At 50.7% G+C, this 27,304-nt stretch overlaps 1 protein-coding gene across 4 annotated transcripts in view; it reads left to right on the top strand.

Annotated features, from left to right (window-relative positions):
• NDUFA10 (NADH:ubiquinone oxidoreductase subunit A10) overlaps positions 1-27,304 on the top strand; it is a 36,360-nt gene extending 9,056 nt beyond the window's left edge. For 3 of the 4 annotated variants that reach the window (XM_081493094.1, XM_081493093.1, XM_081493095.1), the window contains exons 6-10: positions 1,510-1,589; positions 3,437-3,491; positions 5,609-5,694; positions 10,762-10,870; positions 26,960-27,304. In XM_081493094.1, coding sequence (XP_081349220.1) covers positions 1,510-1,589; positions 3,437-3,491; positions 5,609-5,694; positions 10,762-10,870; positions 26,960-27,028 — 399 coding nt within the window. In that variant the 3' untranslated portion in view covers positions 27,029-27,304. Of the gene's footprint in view, positions 1-1,509; positions 1,590-3,436; positions 3,492-5,608; positions 6,163-6,382; positions 10,871-26,959 lie in introns of all 4 variants that reach the window. The other variant, XR_014054621.1, reaches the window with a different exon arrangement.

The following is a 27,304-nucleotide window of genomic DNA, read 5'->3' as shown; positions in this document are numbered from 1 at the left end:
AATGACCTCTGACACCCTTTCAGTTTACCTCTCACATCTAACGGGGTTGGGCCCCTTGTCCTCTTTCTCCTGCTCAGTGACTCTGACCCCACAGAGGGATCTCCACACACGTCCATTCACTGCCTTAGTGGTGCCGAGACAGTCGGTCTTGGAAGCCCTGCGATTTGAAGTTGGTCCTGCCGTGGGGTGCAGGGAGACCAGGCCCGTCGTCACCCTTACAGTTAGTCCTTGTTGGAAAGATCACTCCTGCTGAGAGTGTTTTTTCATAGGAGGAAACGCTGTCTTTTTGACACTGTGATGATGACGTGGACTTGCCTGTGTATCTGTTGTCCCAAGGTCCGTCCTGGGCGCTGGGGCTCGGTACTCAGCGAGTGCCTCTCAGGGCTGGTCCTCTCCAGGGCAGCAGAGATGCTCAGGCGCCCTCAGTGCGGAAGAAGGAGCCTGTGGTCACTCTCCTCTGCCCCAGATCAGCAGTGAGCATGCTCGGGATACCTGTGTCTCTGCTGGTGACCTGGCTGCACCTTGGAGCCTGTACTCCTGAGTGTGCCATGTGGTTCATACTTTGGAGAACTTTCCATCTGGTGTCCAAAGAAGGGAACTACAAGTTAGAAGTATTTAATTATCACTCTAGGGAACGCTTTTGCTTATTAAAGTGACATTTATCAAGAAATAGGAAGTTATATATTAATATTTACAGTTCTCTAGATAACTCTTGTTATCTGGATAGCAATATTTCAGAAACAATTTCGAGGAACAAATTAGATCTATTGACATTTTTATTTTTCCAGTACTCAATGAATACTGGCACCAGCTAAAACTACTGCTGTGTCTAAGAAAAGGAGACATTTTATCAAAGAAACATGATGGCATTTTAGATGTGTATCCCTAGGCGGATACTGAGGGTACACAGGGAAATAAAAGACGCGAATGCCACGAAGACACGTGGACGTGGGAAAGATAACCTGGCCGTCAGCGTCGCTGCACTAAGGCGTTTTCAGTGTGGACACTTCCACTCACGCTCGGAAGTGCACATTCTGTTTGGCCGGCTTCATGTGAAAGGGGAGTGAGATGGAGAGGTCGGAGGGGTGGGCGAGTGGTACGGAAGGGGTGGCAGACAGTTGGTGACAGGAGGGTGTGAGGGTGGGGGGAGAAGTGGGCCCTCCCTGCTGCGGCCCTTCATCTCTCATTCCCTGCACACGGGTAGGGCGCACACGGGCAGGGCACACGGAATGGGCGGGCGCTGTAGCCGCTTGCAGTCCCCATCTTAGAGTCTGGGAAGGTAAGGTCGCACCCCAGGTCTCCCGGGCAGTCTCCCACCCTCTGTGTGGCAGGAGGGGGCTGTTAGAACTGGCGCTGCAGCCCCTTCCTGTCGCCCGCAGTCCCCGCAGCACCTCACGTGACTCGTCCTGGGAACACTGTGTTCGTTGATTGTCTCACACTTTACGTAAGCATGGGAAAAAGAAAAAGAAGTCTGGACGTTTCCCACGTTTGCTTTCTGCTTTTGTTTAGCCACACGAGATGAAGATCACCTCCGCCTACCTTCAGGACATCGAGAATGTCTATAAGGGGACCTTCCTGCCTGAGATGAGGTGAGCTGGGGCACAGTGGGTTTATGTGCCAGACAGGAGCTCTGCACACGTGGCCCCCCAGCCCAGGGAGCACTTCTCGTTAACTTCACTGGATCTTCTCTGGGGAGATTTAATCTGACGTTTATACGCAAGAACGACATCAGACATTTCAGTTTGATTTGGTCGGCTGGGAGTTGATTTGTTTTATTTATTTAGCCAGTATTTATTTTGTCGTATGTCTAGACTGTTTCGATAGTAGAGGTGAGTTGAAGCTACGTTCGCTGACAGGTTTTAACGTCAGAGGACTCACGTTTTCACTCAGTGGCAGCTGAATGGCCATGTTTACCTAGAAAGGTTGCCTGGAGGGACTCGGTGAGTCCACACAGGATTGTGAAGGCTCAGTAGCGCCTGTCGGTCCTTTTGAAAGCTGTCGCTTAAGGGGCCTTTGGGTCAGTGGAAACAGCACTGGGCCCCGCTCCAGCTTTGCCTCTCACCCTCCTCTTTCCTCGGTGAGAGCGCCGGGCGTCCGCTCTCTGGCCGGGCGTCCTGTGGTCCTTGTGTGTCCGGTGCACGACCGTCACTCCCTGCTGTCACTCACGTCCAGCTACAGTTAGGATGTTTCAGGAATGCTGTTGAGGTTTCTAGTAGAATTTCTCAGACTTTTAGAAAACTAAGTCTTTTTTGATACCTGAAAATGTTTTGCTCTTGTTATTTAAGTTTCAAACTAACTATGAAATTGTGAACAAAGTATTGTCTAGCAGTTTTGGAAGAAAAGTTTTAAATTAGAATGTAATTGTTTTAGCTGTGAGCCAGTGCCTGCTTGTGGTCGGCTTGTCTCTCACGGGCAGTAGAAACAAAGCACTGTTCTATTTCCAAGGCCAGAAGTGCAGAAAGAACGTTTTGTGAATCTTGCCGGGGCCGATACGTAGAGGTGTCGGAGAGAGGTGGCCGACCCTAGACTCTCAGTTCCAAAGATTCCTTGTGGAGATATTCTGGCTGCAAAGTCACTGCTGAGCAGAGGCTTCCCGGCCAGTCCCAGATAGGACATCTAGCTGTGCTGTCAGGAAAGCAAGTCTTAGATTCGGCTTACAGGTGAAATAAGGTTTTCCTGCACCTGGCATTTAATTTTCAGGAGCTCACCCTGGGGGCCTCCTGTCGGTGAAGGGTCCAGCAGGAGTTCTGAGTGTCCAGCGCTTCATCCAGTGCTCCCGCCCGCCCAGTACACGGGCCGAGCGGGGAGTCAGCTCGCACCCCTCTGCGGGCCTGGGCTCCCGCGGGGCTGCCCTGCGTCCTGCTGGCGCTCAGACAGCCCCGTCCTCGGGGGGAGCCTAGCCCCGCACCTGCTCTCTGGTGGCTGGTGAACCCCCTGTGCCGCCAAGAAAGTTCACATCCTCGCCCAGCAGGGCAGACGGTCAGACGCTGGGCTCTCCAGAATTATAGCGGCTCAAGTAACGTGTCCCTCCCGCCACCCCCTCTGCCCCACCCTCCTGACCCCCCGGCTGCTGTCCGTGTGTCCCAGTGCGGCCCTGGGCTCCCCGTGCCTTCCTGCGAGGCCTGCTGCTGCTGCTGGCGGTTTGCGTGACAGCGGAGCTGACCCGTGTCCCTGCCCTGTAAACACTGGCCTCCGCCTGTGCGGTGGGGGCGGTCCAGTCAGGGGAGGGTCAGAAAACAGGCCTGCAGCTGCTACCACGCAGCCTTGGGCACAGCCCTGCTTCAGGTTTGCCCTTCTTAGCCGGTCATGCCCTGAGAGCCAGCTCAGAGAACGCAGTGTTTCCGTTTACAGTGGGCGCCTTGACGTCAGGCGTCCACTTGTACAGTAACAGCCCCTTGGAAGATTACATGACATGTCATCTTGTTTTCTCTTACAGTGAGAAATGTGAGGTTTTACAGTACAGCGCATGGGAAGCTCAAGATGCAGAAAAGGTAAGAAAACAGCTGAAAGTTTTATAATTGTTCTTTAATTTAACTCCTGTGTAGGGTGTTTGAAAATCGAGTGAGGAGTCTGGCTCCTCCTGATGTTTTGTGGTCTGACATCAGTGCCCCGCCCCCGTCACATTTCTCTGAGCCCGATGTTTTGATCTTCCTTTAAATTATTCACTTTCTAGGATCTTAAAATTACGGAAGGGTGAAGATGCAAGGAATTTTGGGTAATCTGCAAACACAGGATAAAACTGAGCGTAGGATTAGTTAATAGGAAAGATTTATTGAGACTGTCGACCCTTGAACAGCAGGGGTTTGAACCGCGAGGGTCCGCTCTTAGGTGGACTTTCTCACTCGTAAACCCTACACTGCCGTACAGCGTGCGGTTCTCAGTAGGAGACACAGCGACGCCTCACGGCACCAAGGGTGCAGAGGAGCCGCTGTCCAAGCACAGGGAGGCCCGCCTCCAGGTTGTGCTTGGGTTTCGGCTCTGGATCGTGCTGTTTGGGTCGACCACATAAAGATACCAGCTTTCCCCAAAGAGGTGGGTGCAGGTCACCCTCTGCTGTTTTCAGGGGAACTTGGGTAATGCAAACATTTGGATAGGCAGCTGGTAGGAAGCTGGTATGTGACACAGGGGGCCCAGCCTGTCTCTGTGACGACCTGGAAGGGGGGATGCAGGGGCGGGCGGGGAGAAGGGGCAGGCCTGGGGGCTTTGCGCACTCACGATGATGCTCAGTGCTGTGCTTCAAAAACCAGCACGGCATTGTAAGGCAGTTATTCTCCAGTTTAAAAAAAGTTTTTGAAAAAGAATATTTTCCTTCCCAAATGTAAAAACATATTACAAAATTATGGTAATGAAGGCACTGTGGTATTAATAAAAGAAATAATAGGTAGTTTAACAGAGCAGAGTCCAGAAGCAGGTTCGTGTGAGTGCTCACGGGTGGAAAAGTCAGTGCTTTAAACGATGATAAAAATAAAGGAAACTGGATTATCTCTTAAACGGTACTGAGGCAAATGACCATCATTTGATTTAAAAAAAAATCCCCTATTTTATATTATATATTAAGTATCAATTGAAAAGTGAAAGTGAAATCACTCAGTCATGTCTGACTCTTTATGACCCCATCGACTATACAGTCCATGAAGTTCTCCAGGCCAGAATACTGGAGTGGGAAGCCTTTCCCTTCGTCAGGGGATCTTCGTGACCCAGTAATTGAACCGGGGTCTCCTCCATTGCAGGCGGATTCTTTATCAGCTGAGGTGCCAGGGAAGCCAATTACTTATTTTAAAAAGTTTAAAAATTCTAAAAGAAAATGCAGGCTTTTTGGTCTGGAGTTGAGGAGTAGGTGGTGACCGCAGACTGCTTTGCAGAAGTGGCTGCTTTAGTGACAGCAGAGCCTCAGCTCCTCCCCCCGGTGCGGGGGACCCACGGTGCAGCCCGGCTCTGGCCCAGCTCCGGGGGTTCCCTTCGGCCGGCTTCTCTCTGCCGGGAAGCGAGGCTGCACTTCGTTTCCTCCAGGCTGCTCTGTCTGCGGCGTCTGTTCCCCTGGCAGAGGGTTTACATGGCGTGGGTCTGAGCAGAAGAGCAGTGGGCGTTCTGAGACCGTGTTATCACTGGAGTTCGTGACTGAATGTGCTCACGTTCTGGGAACCTAAAGAGGTCCCCGAGTTTGGCGTGCTTTGAGGGAGACTGTGTCTGAAAAGGCCACCCCCCTGAGAGGTCAGGCTGTCCGGACTGCAGGCTGAGGAATGTAGGTTGTTGGAACTCGGGGAAGTGTGTGTGTTCTCTTGTCCTGTGGTTGCTTTAGTGGCTGAGACTTGCCTCCTGGAGTCAAGTTGCGTGGGAGGAAATGAGTCTGGAGGAGGGCTGGCTCGCCTCCCGTCTCCAGGCTCCCACGGCCCACGCCTGCCCCACCCTCCCAGCCTGCGGGGAATTGCCGCACCGCCGAGGGTCATCCGGCCCAGCGCCTGCACGGGGGTCGCCCCTCAACCCCTCACTTCCCTGGAGGCTGACCATCCGACCGCCTTTCTTTCTGACTGAGGGCGTGACCCTTCCTGCCGGGGGCCTGTGCTCTGAGTGCCCTCTGTTGAGTCCTCTGCTGACTCCCTCCGTGCAGGTGGTCGAGGATATTGAGTACCTGAAGTACGACAAAGGCCCGTGGCTGGATCAGAACGACCGCACGCTGCACAAGCTGAGGCTGCTGTGAGTCCTGGCGGGGTGGGGCGGGGCCTGGGCTCCCAGAGCTCTCGGGGGTGCCTTCTGTCTGCAGAGGGAGATGAGAGACAGGTCAGCAGTCCAGGGTGGCCTGCGGGCGGGAGGCCGTGCTGGAGGCTTGAGGGGGAGGAGCGGGTCTGAGACGCTGTCCAGGGGCTGCTGGGCCGGGGACACGGGGTGGGGCCGAGCTCCGGAGGGGCTGTGAGTGGGCGAGGGCAGGAGGCTGGGCCTGAGTGCATGACGACGAGTTTTAACGGAGAGGAGCTCTGTGGGCTCAAGCTGGGGAGAGGTCAGAGCCACGCCACCCGTGAAAGAAGGCTGGAAACCCAAGTCCAGGCTGGACCCGGGTCACGGGCGGGTCTGCCCGTGTGGGAGCAGGGTCAGAGTTTAATGTGGGTTCTTCCAGTCTTTCTTAAAGTGTTTGCGTGTTCTATATTTCTAAATAATAATTATCCTGCATATGTCTCTGTATATAGTGAAGTCGCTCAGTCGTGTCCAACTCTTTGCGACCCCACGGACTGTAAGCTACCACGCTCCTCCGTCCATGGGATTTTCCAGGCAAGAGTACTGGAGTGGGGTGCCATTTCCTTCTCCAGAGGATCTTCCCAACCCGGGGATCGAACCCAGGTCTCCCACATTGTAGGCAGACGCTTTACCATCTGAGCCACCAGGGAAGCCCATATGTCTCTGTATGGTGACTTATAATATGAGCATGTCCCTATTTTTTTAAATATTTAAGATTCAATTTTTTAATGGCTACTCATGCCGCATAAATCCTCCGAATGAGGCCAGTCAGTGGTGGGGGACCATGGCTTGGGGGCCCATCCAGGCCTCAGCTGCCAAGAATGGTCCTCACATTTTTAATGGATTATGAGAAAAAGAAGGTACATATATGAAGCCATATGTAGGCCTTGCAGCCTGAAATACTGTCTGGCCCTTTACAGAAAAAGTTGATCTCTGAGATATAGGCATAGTCCTTTTCAGTCTTTTGGGTTATTTTCACTTCTTCATATTTATAATAACAATAATGAGCATATTGTACTTATTTTTATCCCATTTCAGGTTACTTTCCTAAAGTATGAAAGTGGAGTTACGAGTCAGATTATGTGAACACATTTCATGGCTACTGTGTGTTGTGGAATTGTTCTCCAGATGTGTGCCGGCTTGCACCCTTGAACCTGTATTCTGGAAGTCCTTATTTTCTGTTTCCTTATTTTCAGTTTTCTTGACATCTGTTCCAGTTTTTATTGTTATTTTTTTAATCTGCTTCCTTTAGACTTCAATTGCTCTTCTTTCTGCAGTTTCCTAAGGTAGAAGCTTAGGTGACTGGTTTTATATGTTTCTTCCTTTGTAATATATGCATTTGATGCTATAAATGTTCTAGTTTAATTCTGTTGTGGTCTAAGAACAGTTTGTGTGATTTCAGGTCTTTTGCATTTGTTAGGGTGTTTCGTATGGTTGGGGAGGTTTTGTTTGGAGTCCTGGTGGGGTCATTGTCTCCTCCCCTGGGGTCATCTGCCTAAAGCTGCCTTTTCCCTCCCGACCCAGCCCTTTCTCCTGCCCCACCCTCAGGGTGGGGCTGCGGCCCCTGGTTCTTGATCTCTGCTCCTGGGTTCGTGTTCTTCATCCCACCCATCCCTGTGTGCCTGCCCGCCAGCTAGTCTTCACGAATGTCACAGTGACCCTGTGTTTCCTTTACTCAGAGCCTTTCTGCGGCATGACTGTTTAGGCGTGAATCCAAGTTCCATTTCCCAGAATTAATTCAGAGGCCTCGTCCTCTGCTTCTGCCTCTGCCACCGGGATGCAGACAGTCTCCTGAGCCTGTCAGCTCCCCACCTGCCCAGTAGTTCCCTCGAGACCTGAGCGTTCTAACCTCGCTCTCTGCACCTTCTCTTCGCCTTGCACCTTGCTGACTTGTCCAGGCTTTCGTTTGACATGGGTGTGCATGTGATTCCTGTTAGTACCAGCCCCTGCTGGGCAGGGTACATGAAAAACATGTCGGACGGGGACTGTCCTGGCGCCCTGACATCCTGCTGAGACTGGGCGATGTGGGGTAACTTTTCACTTCTTCATCAATGGTATTGCTTTTTCCTTCTCCCAGTTTTTTCTCCTCTGCCTCCCAGGGATAATTCATAACAATTTACAAGGGTAATTCTGCTTATTTTCACTTAAGTGCCATTTCTTAATGTGGGAGACTCAAGCGAAATTATGACCATTTTCTAAGATAATTATAGTAAACCTGCCATTTACCAGCTATACTCACTTTGTTCAGAACCTGACCAGATTATTGGTTTAGAGCATTTTTGTACATCTCAGAATGTGTGTTGGTGTGTAATCATGTATGTGTGAGTACCTATTCAACCTTGATAGCATTTTGTGTTCACACCCGTGATCCGTAACTGACCAGTGCTGCCCTCCTTGCTTCATTTCTGTGCTGGAGATGCACTCCCAGTCAGGCCTTCTACACGCAGGGCTCAGGGCCAGAGCTGGGGCTCCCTTCGTGCCCCTGCTGCTTCATCACTGGGACGTGTGTTTCCTACAACTGCTGGAGGATGTCTTTCTAACAGGGAATTCCAGCGCTACGAAAACTGGGGGTAGGAGTTTGAATCAGAAGTGTAGGGTTTCACACAGAACTTTGCCATTCAGGAGAAGCTAAAAGATACGCTTTGGTCATGTTTTAGGAGAAAGTGGAAGCATTCTGTTAATTGGGAAACAGTTGAGTCGTAAGTCACAATCCACTGTTTTTCTCTTTCCCTTCTTGCCTCACGGCTGTTTTGGACGATGTGGCAGAGCGCCTCGTTTTGTGAACCAGACTCGGGACGCTCTGTCTTCTCACGGGGACACTGTGGCCTCTGACGTGAAGGGGCTGTGCTGTCAGTGTTTGAACCTCCTTAATTAGACTAAATGCTCTGTGAACAGAATGTTTTCTTTCGCCGCTTTGCTTCCCGAGTCATAAAATGCGTGCTGGTGTGTGCGTTCTCGGCTTGCCTTCAGTCGGGAATGTGTCTGTGATCTGGGGACCGAGAGCCGGGTTTACAGGAGGCGGGCTCCTCGGGCTCTGCTTGGTCATCACTGACGCTCGCAGAGAGCGAGCGGGCCGTCTGGACAAGTTTGAATATATGGTAGAACAGTCTCTATAGGTTATTTTTTTAATCTTCAAAAATAGTTTGAAGATATTTGCTCGAAGATACACCCTCTTTGAGAGCTCCTCAGGTAGTTCAGTGGTAAAGCATCCAGTGCAGGAGAGGCTGGTTCAATCCCCCGGTCAGGAAGATCCCCTGGAGAAGGAAATGGCAACTCACTTGAGCATTCTTGCCTGGCAGATCCCATGGTTGGAGGAGCAGGGGATCCTGGTAGGCTACAGTCCATGGTGTTGCTAAAAGAGCTGGACAGGACTTGGTGACTAAACGCCACCTTTTTTGTAAGGGGGTGTGTACGCTGTAGTTCTGCCAGATTAAACGTAGATGGCGCTATTGGCCTCTCTTATGCACGATCCTAGGCCAGTTTGTTCTTTTCAAGTCTTCAGTATATTTTTAGGTTTTCAAACTATAGAGAAAACCAAATCATACCCCAGTTTGATATTTATTAGCATTTAAAAACACAAGATTCATTTTTATTTGAAATTGTTGCAGTGAGACCACTTTAAAAATTATCCTTACTATATAATAAGTATTGGAGAAGGAAATGGCAACCCACTCCAGTATTCTTGCCTGGAAAATTCCATGGACAGAGGAACCTGGCAGGCTACAGTCCATGGGGTCGCAAAGAGTTGGCCATGACTGGGCACATCGGCATATAATAAGTATAGAATAATTCTAGTTGTGATAAAAGTAAAGACATGTACTTTAGTGATACAGGCTTATGAAAGGTATTCTGTAACAAGTTTACAGTTAAAACGAAGAGAAAATTCTCATATTTGAGTGTGCATGTGATAGCTGTGTGCACAACCAGTGAAATCCATGTGAACACATTCAGGAAGTCAGTCGTCTCAGCAGCGCTGCTTGGGGGTGATGTTTCGTTACAGGGTGATCAGTCCTCCCGCGGGTGGCACAGGGATGTGCTTCTGCCTCCTGGTCACTCACGTGCAGCCTGTCCCGGGTTCTCAGTGCCCTGTGTCCCCGTGGTGGAGGGGCCGGGTCCACCCAGGGTCCTCACAGCGTGGCCGAGAGCCAGATCCATTGAGAGAGCTTCCATCTGGGCCATTTCAGCAGAGGCATGGTCTGCCATTATGAGTCATTAATGAGAAAGGGGCCTTTTAAAATAATCATTTTCTTGGTTTTGAGCCCTGAAGAAAGGAGACTTAACGTTTTCTTCCTAAAAGCACTCAAAATGCTTTTCATCTTCTAGTGGTTATAGTCAGAGTAAATTTAATTTAAAGTAAGCAAATTATAACAAAGTATAAACATTTTAGCATTCAGAGTAAAATGGCAAGACAGGGAATGAGTCCTCTGATTGTGTGTCTCGGTGCTGAGAAAAGCAGGGCTGCAGCAGGCGTCCCGCAGGGGTTCTCCCCTCCCCAGCCTCCTCCACGCTGCCCTGGTCGGCCTCCGCTCCTAGAATCGCTCCCCCACATGGCTTGGGCCTCCGGGCAGAGTGGTGAGATGGCAGTGGCGTTCCAGAGACGACAGGGACTCTCCGCTCTTTCCCTCAGGCTTCATTAATCGTGCAGATTTTTCATGGGCGCCGGCCACGCGAGCAGCCCTGTAATAAGTGGCGCTGGCTCTTACCTTTGTATTCCTGCTATGTCTGTATTTAAAGCACACGCAGATCCTTATGTTTTCAAATCTATGTCCTTTCCCCAAAGGGAGTGACCTGTAGCTGTGGGACTCTTAAAAGACTGTTCTGAGAGTGGTGTCGGGAGGGTGGCTCCCACAGCCCCATAGGGTCTTTGGGGAAAGTTTTGCTTCTGAGATGAAGGGGGTGGATGTTTTAAACAATCAGCCTAATAGCTTACTTTATTGCATTGACTTTGGTGTTTAGTGTGCCGTGTTGATTATTGATGTTACTGTATTGATTTTGATGTTCCGTCTGTTTGACATCTGTCCGACTTTCCAGGGTTCAGGATAAGTTGGAGGTGCTGAATTACACATCCGTCCCTGTCTTCCTCCCAGAGGTCACCGTCGGTGCCCACCAGAGTGACCGGGTCTTCCAGGAGTTCACAGAGGTAAGGCCCTCGAGCAGTGGGTGTCAGACAAGCTGTGCAAAGTCGGTTCTGGAGAGTGCTCTCTGTGGGTCTGTCTTCGTGAGAGAGCTCTGTTTTGCTGAGATAATTCTCCTCCCCCTCCATTGCTGTGCTGCCGCAGCTCCTCGAGCGGCAGGGCCACACGCAGGGCGCTGTTCTCCCGGGCAGCCGCCTGAGCCAGCCTGTCGTCTGGACACAAAAGCTTCCCTGGTCTTCAGTTTTTATCTCTGTCCTTTCCCGTCGGCTCTCACTGCTGGTGTCACGGCGCATCATCCACGAGGAGGGAAGGTGTGCATTTCTGCAGAAGGCCTAGGGTGGACGGGAGCCCTCGGCGGGGGACAAGGGCAGGCCTGAGAGCGGGGCAGGTCCACAGGCTTCATTCAAAGTGGCGTCAAGAATCGTCGAGGCAAGACCGGGTGAACTTGGAGGGCTCTGGAAGCTCTGTGTTGGAACCTGGCTGGCAGTGATCGCTCCTCTGAGTCACGGCTCCTGAGGGGTAGTGAGAATGTCCGCAGTGGCTGTGATTGCTTACCAGCAGAAGCGCAGAATGACTGTGTTTCAATCAGAACTTCAAGCTGGGCGGTCAGAGCTCACGTGTGTGAGTCGCTCAGTCGTGTCCGACTCTTCGCAATCTCATGGGCTGTAGCCCACCAGGCTCCTCTGTCCATGGGGTTCTCTGGGCAGGGCGGTCAGTGCGTAGAGGCGTTAACATCTTCATTCAGTGTTTTTGTGTGACTGTGGTTCTCTGACCTGTGCCTGCGCACTGTGCCCACAGCGCTGACTAGGGCCTGAGGACGTGCGCTGCTTCCCTTCTTACTTGAGATGCTTGGCGTTCGCTTTTAAGTAAGCTCTTTGGTGGCTTTTGAAGTGACTTTCAACGTAGATATTTGGGGAGGAACATAAAAGTGTAAAGCTGTCGCTCGAGGTCCCTGCAGTTGGTGTATTGGCACGTTTCTTTCTTCCTGATGCGCGGGTCTGGGTTTCACGTCCTCTGAGGGGAGCTGGCAGGCGTGGGTAGGGGGCTGAGCTGGTCGTCACCATAGCTGCTGCCTACACGCTGCTCTGCCAGGCTGGGGGCCCTGCCCCGAGTGCTGTCCCTGCCCCTCACGTGGAGACCCAGTGGCCTCGACAACCCAGTCATCAGGGCTGCCACTGCCTGGTGGCCGCCACCATCCTGCTTGAGTTCATCCTGCCACGTCCAGCTCTGGAGTTCTAGCTCCTGAGGCCAGAACCCTAGAAGTCAGCCGACCTCTTTCTCACTTCCAGTACAATAGACTGCAATAGAATACAGACGTTCAGTAGACTCTCGGTTCTGTCCACAGTCTGGCCACCATTCAGAACATCCGCAGTGACCGCCCTGGGCCAGACTGGCATGCCTCCCAAGCCATGCTCCTTTGCCAGCCTCCCAGCTAACTGCCCTGCTTCTGCCCGTGCCCCTGTACAGTCTGATCTTTAACCAGAGACCAGGACGTTCCCACCAGGTACATCACACATCTTTTTACCTCCCTGTATCCTGCAGAGGACAAGCCAGAGCCCTCTCGACGGCTGGAGACCTCCCTCCCCCCCTCCCTCTGCTCCAGCCGCTGGGGCCTCCTTCCTGCCTCTTGAATGTCCCAGGAGTGCTGAGCCTCACGTTGCATCCCTGTGTGGACCTGCGTGGTCCTCCCCCAGCATCCCATCCACCCCCCCACGCCCCCTACAGGTCTCTGCTCACCCGTCACCTTCTTGGCGAGGTCCTCCTGGACCATGACCAAGACTTGAACTGCAGCTGCCCCAGCTCACAGCGGCTCTGCTCTGCCCGCTCCTGGGAATCCAGTTTTCTCCGCAGCAGTTGCTGCCGTCAGTTAAGGTTCTCTGCTTTACCGTCTGTTTATTGTGTGTTTCCTCCCGCTCTGACCTGACCGAGGTAAGTGCCTGACCGAGGTCAGGGATTCTTGTCTGTGCCATACACCGCTTTGTTCCCAGGGCCTGGGACAGCTCTGGCGCCTACTGCACACTCAGTGAATATTTAGCGAAATAAACAATTGAGCTAACGAACAACCGGAGTAAACGCATGAAGGCACTGGCGCCTGCAGAACCTGAGTGAGCAGAGGCGGCCACTCAGGTGCTCCAAGGGCACCCTGCCCGTCAGTCACAGCTGCCGGCCAGGGGCCCTGCCGTCTGCAGGGCACGGTTTTTTTGTTTTCACAAATTTATTTCAAAAGGAAACTTCATGTCAGTAATGCAGGTGAAAAGCCACCGCCACTCATCATAAACAGTAGGAAGCGTAGGGGAGACTAGCACAACCCAGCCGCGCCCCTGAATTCTGAACCGGCAGAGGTGGGGAGTCGGCGGGAGGCACTGGGGGCTCAGCGACCACAGCTCTGTGGGAGAGGGCGCGCGATCCCCCGTGGAGAGGGAGGCGCGCCCGCAAATGACAGTTCCTTTCTGTCTAACCGTTGCACTTTTTTTTAACGTTGCTACATTGGCTGCATCTCTGGTTCATGGTTGGAGAGATGTTGTGACCGTGCTCATCCTTCTCTTGTTTCTGATCTCGCGGAGAAAGTTCTCAGTAACTCACCAGTGTTAAGTTGACCGGGTTAGTCATAGATTCTCTTCCCCAGATCGGAGAAGTTCCATTTTATTAGTAGTTTCCGAGGAGCTGCTGTTGAGTGTGGATGTTGAGTGTCCCCACATTTTTTGTCACGGGTGATTTTTCTCTTGTTTCTGTTAACATGGTCATGAAAACCGCATGGATCGCTTTTCTAGTGCGAGGCCAGCCTCGATCCCCGGGGTCAGTCCCTCTGGTGTGCCTTGTCCTCTGCGTGTGTAGCTGAACCTAATTCACAGGTTTCGTCTAGGACTTTTGTATTTATATTGCTGAGAGATTAGATGGTAATTTTCCTTTCTGTAGTGTCCTAGTCAGATTTGTCATCGAGATGGTGCTGGCATCAAGCACTGAGTTGAGTGGGGTCCTCGCTTTAATTCTCTGGAAGGGCTCACTCAAGGTCGTCATTACTCCTCGCTACAGCATTAGGAAGGCTTGATTGGTGGAGCCGAGCGGAAATGCTTTTCATCATAACTTTCTTTCGCAGATGCGGGATATTCAGGATTCTGTTACTTCTTGGGTTTTCAAAGTTGTGTTTGTTAAAGAATTTGCCTCCATTTCATAGTTTCTAATTTCTTGGCAAGAAGTTGTTCAAAATGTCCTTTTAGTGTTTGTAGTTAGACCCCCTTGATGGTGACCCCTGCCCCTCTTCATCCTGCTACTGGCCCTGCTGTTTTCCCGCCTTCTAGTTCAGACTCTCGGAAGCAGTTCCTCAGTCAGGGGACCAGCGTCTTGCTTGTACTGTTGTACATCCCATTCACTGATGACTGCTCCTTATTTTTTCCCTTCCATTCGCTGTTTTTCTGACTTCTTAGTATGAGTGGGTGGATCATTGATTTTCAGCCTGTCTTGCTTTTGAATATATGCATGTAAAGCTGGTCACATTGCCCTCCAAATTTGACTTAATTAACTGGATCTCATAGTTCTTGATGTTGTGTTTTCATTATCATTCAATTCAAAATATTTTCTAATTTTAATCTGATTTATTTTTTGGTTATTGTGCTACTTTGAATTATATTAGATAATTTAAAAACACTCAGAGTCTTTCTAATGGTCTTTTTGTTGCTGATTTCTGGCTTAACGCCTCTCTAATCACAGCCTCGTGATTTCAGTCCTTGGAACGCGGCTGAGATTGACTTTTCAGCCCAGCATTGGTCAGCTTGGTGGTGGTTCATGGTCCTGGAGGAGAAGGCCATTCTGCCCATCATGTACCGGGCTCTTGTAGCATCCTTGAAAGGAAGTCTGTTAGTCACATTCAGACGGTCTCTCTCCTCGCTGATTTTTGTTTGCTCCCTCTGTCCGTTTGCCATGAAAGGTCTGGGGGAGTCTGCCACTGTCTATGAGTTTGTTCCTCCTTTCGTTCTGTCAGGTTTTGCTTTGTGTATATCTTGAGGTTGCATTACTAGACTTACACACACATTTAGAATTGCTGCACATTCCTAATAGAGTCACCCTTTTGTTGTTCAATAGCTAAGTCATGTCTGACTCTTTGCGACCCCATGGACTGCAGCACACCAGGCTCCTCTGTCCTCCACTGTCTCCTGGAGCCTGCTCAAACCCATGTCCATTGAGTCGGTGATGCCATCCAACCATCTCATCCTCTGTCGTCCCCTTCTCCTCCTGCCCTCAATCTTTCCCAGCATCAGGGTCTTTTCCAGTGAGTTGGCCCTTCACATCAGGCGGCCAGAGTGTTGGCGCTTCACATCAGTCCTTCTGTGTGTGATGAAATTTTCCTTGTATCATTGATCCTGGTTCTTACCCTAAGGGTACTTTACTTGCAACTTCGGTAGCATCCACAGCTTTCCTTTGGTTAATATTTGCATGACAGTGCTTTCTCACATCTTTTAGTTTCATTCTTTCTGTATCTTTGTATTTCCAGGGGTTACCTTCTAACCTGAGAACAGTTTTGTCTTTAGTTTTTGCCCAGTCTAACTATGAGGAATGTTTATCCGGTCACATTTAGTGCAATTGCTGATACATTTGTGTTTAAATAGTTTGCGTTAATTATATATTTTATGTTTTTCTTGCCTCTTCTTTGTATGTATTTTTTCTTGCCTGCTTGTGGCTTAAAGTGTTGTTGTTGTTTTAACATTTTTATTCCATTTCCCCTGCTGTTCACTTACTAGTTGTGATTTTTTTTCAATGGTGTTTGAGTGGCTGACCTGTTAATTACGGTGCTCGTCCTTGATTTACTAACTTCTCCTATGGGTTAGTATTCTAGTCCCACAGCATCAGGCCCCTGGAACACTCTTGCCTCCCTTTACCCGGCTCTTGTGTGCTGTTTCTGTCATCTGTCGTCACTGCCTGTGTATGTAAACCTTCGGGACCCTGTGGTTAGTGTTCACGTGGTCAGTTCACGCACACTGACCCCTGGCTGCCCTGCTGCTGCTGAAGCCTCCCTGGTCTGCACGCCTTCCTGTGGGATCACCTCCCTGGTCTGCACGCCTTCCTGTGGGATCACCTCCCTGGTCTGCACGCCTTCCTGTGGGATCACCTCCCTGGTCTGCACGCCTTCCTGTGGGATCACCTCCCTGGTCTGCACGCCTTCCTGTGGGATCATGGTCCTTCGTCTGAGGAAGCTCTGCTGATGGCAGATTCTCACCCTTATTGGTTAAGGTGGTCTTTAATTTGTTCTGATCTTCATCTTGGAATTTTTCAAACTTACAAAAAATAACAGGAATAGAAAAATAACTTCTGAACCTCTGTCAGTGATCAGCACCACACCCGTGATCTACAGCCACGGATTCTCAGAGTGTGGTCCCCATGTCAGGTCACCTGGGTGCCCGTGAGGAATGCCAGTTCTCAGGCCCCAGCTCAGGCCCCTGGAGCAGTCTCTGGGGATGAGGTCTGGAGCCTGTTTTAGGGAGTCCTCCAGCCAGTTCTGATACACACTAAGGTTTGAGAACCACGGTTTTAATGTGAAATTCTTATGAACCAAGGACATTCTCCCACATGACCACAGTATAGCTGTCAAAGTTAGGAAATTAACATTCATGCATTACTACCTCTGATCCACAGACCTTGTTCAGAGCTCATCAGCTGTCCCAGGAAGGTTCTTTAGAGCAAAGGCATCTAAGTCAACAAAATGGATTGCATTTAATTTTCTTGTCTCTTTGGAACCTAAGAATATGATCAGTTCTTCAGACTTTCCTTGATATTCAAGACCTTGGCACTTCTGAAGATCATAGGATGGTTGTTTTTTAATATCCCTCAGTTTGGTTTGGTTTGGATGTTTTCCCATGATTAGACTTAGGTTTTGTGTGGTGTTTGTAGGGATGTTATGCAACTTACTACATCTTATCAGGCAGCACGTGATTCCTGTTTGTCCTGTCACGGGCTCTGTTAACTTTGGTCACTTGACTGAGATGATGTTCTCACTGTAAAGTTACTGTTTCACTCTTTGTAATTAATAAATATTTTCAGTGGAAGTACTTTGAAACCATGTAAATGTCCATTTCCTCATCACAGCCAGTAGTTAGCATCTGTTCATTTTCTTGGCTAAGTTAATGGTTAATGTGTTAGCGATCAAAGCATAATTTTCCTGATTTTGTCATTCCTTCTACATTATTAGTTACTGTTCTGCTGTACAGAGATGGTTTCTCCTCTCTCTGCTTATTCGTTTATTTACTGGTATCACTGTGGATCCCCACGAGTCCTGTTTATACGTCTACGCCTAGGTTCATTTCTGTCTCTCGATGTGCTGACAGCCGCGAGCTCGCACCAGCCCCTTTAATTCCTGGCTCCTCCTCATTGTCCCCTGTCCCGTGTCCTTCTCAGGCAGCGAGACCCCTGGCGCCTTAGGTTCAGTGTTTCCTCCCTGGCTGCGCCCCCGGGGTGTCCCACGCCCCCTCCTCCGCTGCCTCTGCCCCTTGCCCAGGCTGGCGCTGGGGCCTGGTGACGCCCCGCGGGGTCCTTTCCCCACCCTGGGAGCTGCCGGCCTCTTTTGAAAGGCTTTTTCCGTATGCCTCTGGCAGGGTTTTGCTGTGTTCAAGGCAGTGTTTTCCACTTCGCTGTGAGCATCTGTGCTGTCTCGAGGGGTGTGTGTCTATACCTTTGTGTGTACTTTGCTTAGAGTTCACAGCATTCTTTGGCTGATACGTGTTGTCGGTTTTAGAACAGCCTGGCTTGCACCCCGTTTTCTTTCCTCTCCTTGGCTCCACACGTTGAGCCCTCTTTGCCATGTTCTGTGTCCTCTTTCCTGTGTCTTTCTTCCTGTTTTCTCTGTACCTTCAGCCCAGATGTGTTCTTCAGTCCGTCTTAATTACTAACTCTTTTCAGCTCTTCCAGATCTGCTCCTAGGCCTGTATTTTCTATATTTGAGATTTTTAACTTTCATCATAGTTGTTTTTGATTTTAGAATTTGCTTCTTTTTTTTTTTTTTTTTTAATAATTTCAAGTTGTCTGTTGAAATTATTTTGTTACCTAATTTCTCTTGCGTATCAGTCACAAAGTTATCTGGTAACTGTAATATTTGGACCTCTGTTAGATCTGTTTAAACTCATTCTCCCTCTGGTCTTTTCATTTGGGGACATCTAATCTTATGTTTTGGTATACTGGTATTTTTTTAAATACCAGTCGTTATTTTGGAAGCACAGTTAAGATGGTGTGAGCCTGCGGGGGTGTGCTTGCTGTCCTCCGGCAGCATTTTAGTAGGCAGGCTCTGGGTCTGTCAGAGGTCGAGCCGGCGGGCGCTGCTCTGGGGTTGGAGAGGTCCGGCCTGTCCCCCGTGTGCCCTTCATGATGGCGCCCTTGGGCTGGACTGCTTCTCTGGGAGGGGGGTCTGGACCACCGCTGGGGGCTCACTCGGCTTCTGACTCCTGCCAGTAAGTGTGGGCGGGGCCCCTTGACAGAGGCAGCCCCCCTTTGCTGTCCTCTTCTGGGGCCTTGGGACCTCCCTGCCTTTGATGTCTTGGCACACGTTTTTTTTCATATGTTGTCTATTTTTCCTGGTGGCTCAGGGGGTCTTGGTCTGTGCTCGTCCACCAGAAGCTGGACATATTCGTCATGTCACCGAGCGACACAGTGAGGCTGTTTGGCAGGTTTTCATCATTGTTGTGTTTTCTCTTATTTTTAATCTGTGACCATTAAAAGGGAGTCTGCTATATTGGACTTACGATTGTAATGGTTAGAAATGTTCAGATTTTTAGTCAATATTTAAATGATTCGGGAAATCTGATTCTTAAAATTCTTAAGTGTTTTTAAAAATAGCTTCATTTTTTAAGAATGATTTTAGACTTAGGAAAAATTATGATGATGTTAGAGAGGGCTTCCTGGGTGGCGCAGTGGTCAAGAATCTGCCTGCCAGTGCAGGAGACACAAGAGATGCGGGTTTGATCCCTGAGTCAGGAAGATCCGCTGGAGTAGGGAAGGGCAGCCCACTCCAGTATTCTTGCCTGGGAAACCCCATGGGCAGAGCAGCCTGGAGGGTTACAGTCCATGGGGCGGCAAAGAGTCGGACATGACTGAGCATGTGCAGAGTTCTTGCTGTTGCTCAGCTGCGGCCGACTCTTTGCGACCGCGTGGACTGCAGCACACCAGGCTCCCCGTCCTTCACTGTCTCCCTGAGTTTGCTCAGACTCATGTCCATTGTGTTAGTGATGCCAGCCAACCATCTCATCCTCTGTCGTCCCCTTCTCCTCCTGCCTTCAGTCTTTCCCAGCATCAGGATCTTTCCCAATGAGTCGGCTGTTGGCATCAGGTGACCAAAATATCGGAGCTTCAGCTTCAGCATCAGCCCTTCCAATGAATATTCAGGACTGATTTCCTTTAGGACTGATTGGTTTGATCTCTTGCAGTCCAAGGGACTCTCAGGAGTCTTCTCCAATATCACAGTTCAAAAGCATCAATTCTTCAGCTCTCAGCCTTTTTTATGGTCCAACTCTCATATCCATACATGACTCCTGGAAAAATCATAGCTTTGACTTAGCTGGACCTTTGTCGGTAAAGTGATGTCTCTGCTTTTTAATATGCTGTCTAGGTTTGTCATAGCTTTTCATCCAAGGAGTGAGCATCTTTCAATTTCATGGCTGCAGTCACCATCTGTAGTGATTTTGGAGCCCAGAAAAATAAAGTCTGTCACTGATTTCATTGTTTTCCCGTCTATTTACCATGAAGTGATGGGACCAGATGCCGTGATCCTAGTTTTCTGAATGTTGAATTTTAAGCCAACTTTTTCACTCCCCTTTTTCACTTTCACCAAGAGGCTTTTTAGTTCTCCCTGCTTTCTACAGTAAGGGTTGTGTCATCTGCATATCTGAGGTTATTGATATTTCTCCCAGCAATCTTGATTTCAGCTTGTGCTTCATCCAGTCTGGCATTTAGCATGATGTTCTCTGCATATAAGCAAGGTGACAGTTTACACACTTGATGTACTCCTTTCCCAATTTGGAACCAGTCCGTTTTTCCATGTCTGGTTCTAACTGTTGCTTCTTGACCTGCGTACAGATTTCTCAGGAGGCAGGTCAGGTGGTCTGGTGTTCCCATCTCTTTAAGAATTTTCCACAGTTTATTGTGATCCACACAGTCAAAGGCTTTAGCGTAGTCATTGAAGCAGGTATTTTTCCAGAATTGTCTTGCTTTTTCTATGATCCAGTGGATGTTGGCAATTTGATCTCTGGTTCCTCTGCCTTTTCTAAATCCAGCTTGAACATCTGGAAGTTCTTGGTACATATACTGTTGAAGCCGGGCTTGGAGAATTTTGAGCATTACTTCACTAGCGTGTGAAATGAGTGCAATTGTGTGGTAGTTTGAACATTTCTTTGGCATTGCCTTTCTCTGGGATTGGAATGAAAACTGACCTTTTCCAGTTCTGTGGCCACTGCTGAGTTTTCCTAATTTGCTGGCATATTGAGTGCAGCACTTTCACAGCATCATCTTTTAGGATTTGAAATAGCTCAGCTGGAATTCCATCACCTCCACTAGCTTTGTTCGTAGTGATGCTTCCTGAGGCCCCCTTGATTTTGCACTGTAGGATGTCTGGCTCTAGGTGAGTGATCACATCATCATGGTTATCTGGGTCATGAAGATCTTTTTTGTACAGTTCTTCTGTGTATGCTTGCCACCTCTTATTAAGACTTTCTGCTTCTGTTAGGTCCATACTGTTTCTGTCCTTTGTTGAGCCCATCGTTGCATGAAATGTGCCCTTGGTATCTCTAATGTTCTTGGAGAGATCTCTAGTCTTTCCTATTCTATTGTTTCCTCTGTTTTTTGCATTGATCACTGAGGAAGGCTTTCTAATCTCTCCGTGCTCTTCTTTCGAACTCTGCATCCAGATGGTTGTATCCTTCCTTTTCTCCTTTACCTTTCACTTCTCTTCTTTTCTCAGCTATTTGTAAGACCTCCTCAGACAGCCCATTTTGCATTTTTGCATTTCTTCTTCTTGGGGTGGTTTTGATCACCACATCCTGTACAGTGTTACAAACCTCCGTCCACAGTTCCTCAGGCGCTCTGTCTGTCAGATCTGATCCCTTGAATCTGTTTGTCGTTTCCACTGTATAATCATAAGGGGTTTGATGTAGGTCATACCTGAATGGTCTGGTGGTTTTCCTTACTTTCTTCAATTTAAGTCTGAATTTTTAAAAAATGATAAGTTGAAATTAGATAGAATGTAAATAATAGTGTATCTCTTCATTCACAGAATTTTGTTTGGACCTTAAAGACATGAGCAACAGTTATTGCCAAATGTCACTCTAGAAAGGGCTTTGAGGGAATGAAGATGAACAAAGAAAACCCTTCTGTGACTTTCTTCTCCAGTGCTTTGTACCCGGAAAGATTTCTCTCTCCTTGAAGGTTCCCTGGCCCAGCTGTGAGCATAGTTCTGGAAATGGCTGAGCTAGCAGCCGGTGAGGCCGCAGTCCTCTGAGACACCGAGACAAGGGTGGTTCGTGCTGGGGTGGGTGAGCGGCGCAGGGACATCTTAAGGGATTGTTTCTTTCCAAGCCGGATTGGTTCAGTACTAGAGCGGAGGCCATTTACTTCCTGGAATAAGTGTGAGTTGACAGGGTGCTTTCTGTGGTGATGGTCTGCAGAAATGAGTTACCCTGGTTTTTCACTGTCCAGGAAAACAACATTTAAAAATGAGTGTTTTAGCCAGTCTGAATGTGAGAAGTTTATCCAGTGTGCCCTTGTACAATGTGGGGGCAAGAACTTACAGGTGGCCCCCTCCATGTCCACAGTCTGTGGTTCCCCCGTGTTGTTCAAGGGTCAGCTGTATCATCCTGATTCATGTAGTAAAGGTAATAAACTGAAACCTGCATCATGGTCTCCTCAGAAGCCTGAGGAGCACTGGCCCTGCGCTTGTGGGGGCCTGGGAAGTAGGAGGGGGTGGTGTTCTCACGACACACCCGTTGCCTCGTGTGACGGTAGTGGAGAGGCGGAACTTACCGTCCTACGGGGGAGGCTGAACTTGTTAACGCTCTGTGGTTGGAGATTATTGGGTAGTGCTTCCAATTCTTGGAAAAAGAAATCGCACATTACCCTTTTGTTTTTTAAATTAAATAGTTTGGTCTCGTTTTTTTTCAGGAGCTCTCTGCTCTTTCTGTTTCTGGTGTTTTTGAGTTTTACCAGGACGGGTCTAGATTTAAATTTCTTTTTTGTGAAGCTGATACTTCCTGATTTGTTGGTAGGATCTTACTCCTTGCTTCTGTCTTCAGTCTTTTCTCTCCCTGTAACGTCTTGAACGTAGTCGCTGTATTCCGTGTGTGCTGTCTGGGTTGGAGGCCTGATTCTGTCGTTGACCGTTTTCTCTGATTCCTACCCGTGGGGCTTACTTCCTGCTGTCCTTGGAGACCTTGGACCCTGAGTTCGTGCTTCGTGGGTGTTTATCCCTGGCTCTCCCCAGGACAGGATGGTTCAGGAAGTTTTGAATTCAGGTGAACCCAGACTGTCTGGAAATCAGTTACCTTGGTTTGTAACTGGGTGTACTCCCGCCCCGGGCATTTCATTCGCGGGGCATCCTGTGTTGTTCGCTGACGCTGACGGCCCTGCTCCTGGATGGACTGTGCTGGCTCCAGGCCCAGGGGTTCAGGAAGAGCTGAGGGTGAAGCTTCCTTTGCTGCTTGTGGGATTCCAGGCCCGAATGGTGAGGATCAGGAGCCCACGCTTGTGTGAGGACGGCCGAGGCAGTGAATTCTTAAGGTTCCCGTGGAGACCTCCTTGTGCATTCTCCACCACCGCCCCCCCATCCCACCTTACCCTCTCCCTGCCGTCCCCCAGTCCCGTCAGAGCGGCACACCTGTGCGGACGCATCTCCATGACCACCTGCCCGGGGCGCTCTGCCGGCCTTCCAGCGGCTCTGCAGGTGCCCTGGGCGTGGAGCCTGCCACTCACGCTGGGTTCCCGCCCCCTCTCCTTTTCAGCCCCATGTGAGTTCTCACATTGCTCAGCAGTGCAGTTAAAAGCGTTTCTGGAGGTTTTGGGTCAAGAGGCTTTTCAGGGTACTGGGCTGTTGTTTTGCTGGAAGTGTAAGGCTTCTCTGTTTTTGTTAGTGATCTGAAAGCTGATTGGGTGCTGGTTCTTCCGTGTCCCCTCCGCAGAGGGTCCGAGCAAGAGCTGGGTCTCCCTCTGCGCGGTAGACAGAGAATGGTTCAGTCCCAGTTCAGGGCGTGGGTGGGAAGCCTCGCGCTGTGATGCTGCAGAGAGCTCCGGCATCCGGAGACCGCTGAGTGGTGGGGCCCGCTCACCAGCACCTGCTGCCGAGCCAGACGCGCCCCTGGTGTCCTGTCGCGTGCTTTCTGTTACGGGTGCTGTTCTAGGCGTTGGGGGTCTGGAGGAATAAGAGGTAGCGGGGAATGGACAGTGATCAACAGGTGTGTAGCAGGGCCTGAGTGCTGTGGGGGCTCGGGTGGGAGCCGCCGTGTAGGAGAGGTCTCGGGTGCCTGCCCGCATGGGTGTTGGTGTCCCCGCCCCACTTGGGGGTGGGAGGGACTGGTCCTGGGAGGTAGAGGCAGGCTCTGCTCATTCCAGGAATGGAAACATCCGTGCAGTGGGGAGAGGGTCAGGCAGAGTGCAGGAGAAGAAGGCACTATCGGTGAGAGTGAGGCCCAGGGAGGTCATCTGGGCTCCCAAGGCCCTGGCAGGGCAGGTGGGGCCCTTCCCGGGGGTGCTGCAGGGCAACCCCCCTGAGACTGGGCTGGTGGCTCACGTGTCAAGCCTTATGTGAGCTCGGCCACTTCACCTGCTGTGACACGGAGGCCTTGACTAGTGAAGGGTGACATTTTTAGGAGAGAAAGGGTCTCGGATTTTCACGTGCTGAGAAGGACTGGTTTGGTGTGGTTTTGCTGACCTGTGGCTTGAGCGCTTGTTTGTAGACCTGTGGGCACTGGCTGGGCTCCTGCTGGCCTTTGCCTCCATGTAGCCTCCAGGGACTGCCTGGAGTCTCAGAGGGACGTGAGAACCGTTTATCAACACGTCTTCCATTCACACAGCACTGCCCCAGCCCTGTGTTGGAAGTGACCCTATAAACAAATTCATATAAATACTGAATGTGCATGAGCGCCTGCTAATTTTTTTAAGCCATTTTCAAACACTTTTCGGGTCACTTTTTATTTCTGCACAGCCCTTCCTTGGGGTAGACAAACCATGAATTGGTTTCCACTTTACTGATTCTGTCTCTTTCCAATTTAAGGAGGCCAGATGCTATTAAGATACTGTGTTCCCTCCATGAATCAGATCGTGTCCAAGACAGTTGCTAGGACAACAGGATCTTCGGTTTTCTCTCCTGCTATTTCTATTTCCTTACTATCTCAGGTTACTATTTTCATTTTCAGTGTCAAGTTCTCCTTTACCATTTTTTAAAATAGAGTTGTTTAATAACTTTAATATGTTAATATTGTATGTTCTTGCCTTTACAAAGTTCACTTTGCTAAAGACAAACTTGCAATAAACAGAAAAGCCTTAGGACTAGTTGATCTAAATCTGCTGAAGAAGACAGGTACAGACTTGGCTGTTTCCTATTTCCTCTCGACATTCAGACCTTGCTGCTGCTGCTGCTGCTAAGTCGCTTCAGTCGTGTCCGACTCTGTGCGACCCCATAGACGGCAGCCCACCAGGCTCCTCTGTCCCTGGGATTCTCCAGGCAAGAATACTGGAGTGGGTTGCCATTTCCTTCTCCAGTGCATGAAAGTGAAAAGTGAAAGTGAAGTCGCTCAGTCGTGTCCGACTCTTCGCAACCCCATGGGCTGCAGCCCACCAGGCTCCTCCGTCCATGGGATTCTCCAGGCAAGAGTACTGGAGTGGGGTGCCATTGCCTTCTCCCATTCAGACCTTAGCTGGGACTAATTTGGCATCTGTTTTTTATGTTAAAATGCACGTTCTCAGTTTAGAGGCTATTTAATGTGAGTAGATGTCTAATGCTTTCAGTCTGTCCTTCGTTAGTTGTGGCTGGAAGAGGCGCTAAGCCCTGCCTCCCCCCCACCTCAGCTCGTGCTCCCTGGGAAGCTCTTGTCGAAGTTCCACGTTAGCCTGCATGTCCCATCATTTGTATTGCTACGTCCAGGAGACAACGTGTGTCCCTCGGAGAGGAAAGTCAGCGTGAGAGGTGGGCGTCCTGCCAGGTGCACGGGCTTGCGCAGAGGTGGAGGTTCCCATGGGGACCTGCGGCTGTGAGGAGACGGGTGGCCGCGCTTGCCTCGTGTTCAGTCGTGACTTTTGTTTTAGGATTTTTAGGAAATGTTCTCTTTTCAGCTGTTTGAACAAGTTAGGAGCTTTTCTTTGCAGCTGATGCGAGTTAAATGGGATTAAGATGCTTAACTGTATGATGCTGCGACCCTGTGGCGTGAAGATGAGCCCTGAGTGTGGATGTATTTGTAGTGGGCGCTCCGCCTGTCCTGAACCGCGTCCCTTTCTCCCCTGTCTGGTGGGGCAGGGAGCACTCAGACCCGTCCACCCCTCCGGCACTTTCCACCTGCTGCCGTCCCACTTTCCGACTGGCTTATGTGTTCTGTGTATTTTACAAGCTTAGAGAAGATAGGACTTGCATTCATATCTCTCAAAGCAGCTAGGACACAGTGCTTTAGAGGTGGAAGGATTTGTTTCCTCCAGGAGAATGAGTGAATATGTGTTTCTTTTTTCAACTGGCTGGTGTCTGAGCAGCTGGCTAATTCAGCCTGTGCCAGCATCTCTAAGTGCTCAAGTAGCATCTGTGACCTCGGACCTCTGGAGCCACTTCTGGGCACTCTTGCCATCCAGTCTGGAGTGGGTAGAGCTGGGTGCCTTTCCTAACATCAGAGCTCACCAGGGCCTGAAATGCCTCGTGGTCAGACTCAACGGCATCACTTTGTTTCCTCTGGAGCCCCCCACTCAGAACTCACACCCACCATCCCTGGTAGCTCCCCCCTGACGCAGGACGGACCCTCGCGGGCCAGAGGGCTGCTCTCCTGCTGACTCATGTTGGGCACCTCCTGAGGGACAAGCTGGGCGGCCCCGTGACCTCTGCCTTCACGGCTCCACGGAGGGTGTGTACACGTGAGGCATGGATTGGCGGTGGGGGTGCAGGTTGCTGTAAAGGGGATATGGAGTGAGAAAAAGGAAGAAGCTAGTTTTGTGGCTCACTGTGAAACACTGGACATGGAAACCTCCTGGGCCTCTCTGTCACCTTCTCTGCACAGAGAGGGCCTCTGGGATCTGGGGACCCCGCTCTGTGCCCGCGGCCAGTCAGGTGCTGCCCCGAGAGGTGCAGAGAGCAGACGGTGGCTCAGTTACTAGAGGCTGGAGGACTCTGCGGCTCCACACTCTGCTCCTGTTTATTCTGTGCTCTGTGCTTTAAAATCTGATTCACAAAGAAGACGGAGGAGCCTTCCCGGACCTTCCTGTGGTGCTGGCGGCCAGCCTGGTGGGTCTGCCGCTGTTAGGCTGGAGAGCCTCTCAGATCGTCCCTGAGACCTGAACTCTGTTCTCTGGACGTGAGGCTGCAGTTCATCATTCAGATAAAACTTCACTTTCTGATGTGAAAATGGTAAAATCTTAGATTGTTCTTTTCTTGCTACAGCCGCTGTGTGTTCCTGGCAGTTGGCTAGGAACGCCTCGTGGACGAGAGTGGCTGAGGGGAGACACGCCCGCAGCTCCTGCTTCGTGGCCGCTCCTGGTTCCCACCCTGTGTCACTCGGGGTCTACCCTGCCGGTGCCCTGTGCCCCCAGGCCCCCGCCCCTGACCGGCTGTGGGGTCCCTGCGGGAGGTGCAGGCAGGAGATCTGAGGGTCGGGGGAAGAGGGCTGACATGTCCCCTGCCGCCACACTTCTTGCGCAGCTGCGGCTCCCCTGGGCCAGAACTGCTTCTGTCCTTGGCTCCACAGCCCCCCCGCCAGGATGGAACCTCCGGGAGGCTGTTGTGCTTTATTCCCGAGGAGCCCCTCACCCTTGCAGCAGGAACCCCCAGGAGCAGGCCTCCCTGCCCTGGGGCATGAGGGATGGAGCGGGGAGGCTGTCGGGTGAGCGGGGGACGCATGTCCGCTGTAAACTGCTGGTAACCACGGCTGTCTGTCCTGCAGCTGCCGGGCCGCAAGTACAGCCCCGGGTACAACGAGGACGTGGGGGACAAGTGGATCTGGCTGAAGTGACGCCGCCCGGAGGCTGCCTCGCAGTGACAAAGACACGCCCAGGCCCTCGGCTCCTGGACTCCGTGTAGAGGACGCAGTGTAGTCCACGGAGTGGACGGAAGCCCTCCAGTTAGGGGGGCCCAGCTTTGTTCTGCAGCGCCGGTCCCTGGGCAAGGCGCGTCCACTGTGAGAGAGCAGGCACCGCCCGGAGCGTCTCCTTCCCCGCAGCCCGGCTCTGTGTCGGGCCGAGTCTGCCTGTGTCTTCAGACTTCGAGAAATAAAACCGTTTCTATGGCA

This window comes from Giraffa tippelskirchi, chromosome 5 (genome assembly GCF_054371585.1).
Source record: "Giraffa tippelskirchi isolate mGirTip1 chromosome 5, T2T-mGirTip1v1.2.pri, whole genome shotgun sequence".
Lineage (NCBI taxonomy): Eukaryota > Metazoa > Chordata > Mammalia > Artiodactyla > Giraffidae > Giraffa > Giraffa tippelskirchi.
Note: the sequence above shows the minus strand (reverse complement) of the source record. Positions and strands in the feature narration are given on the sequence as shown.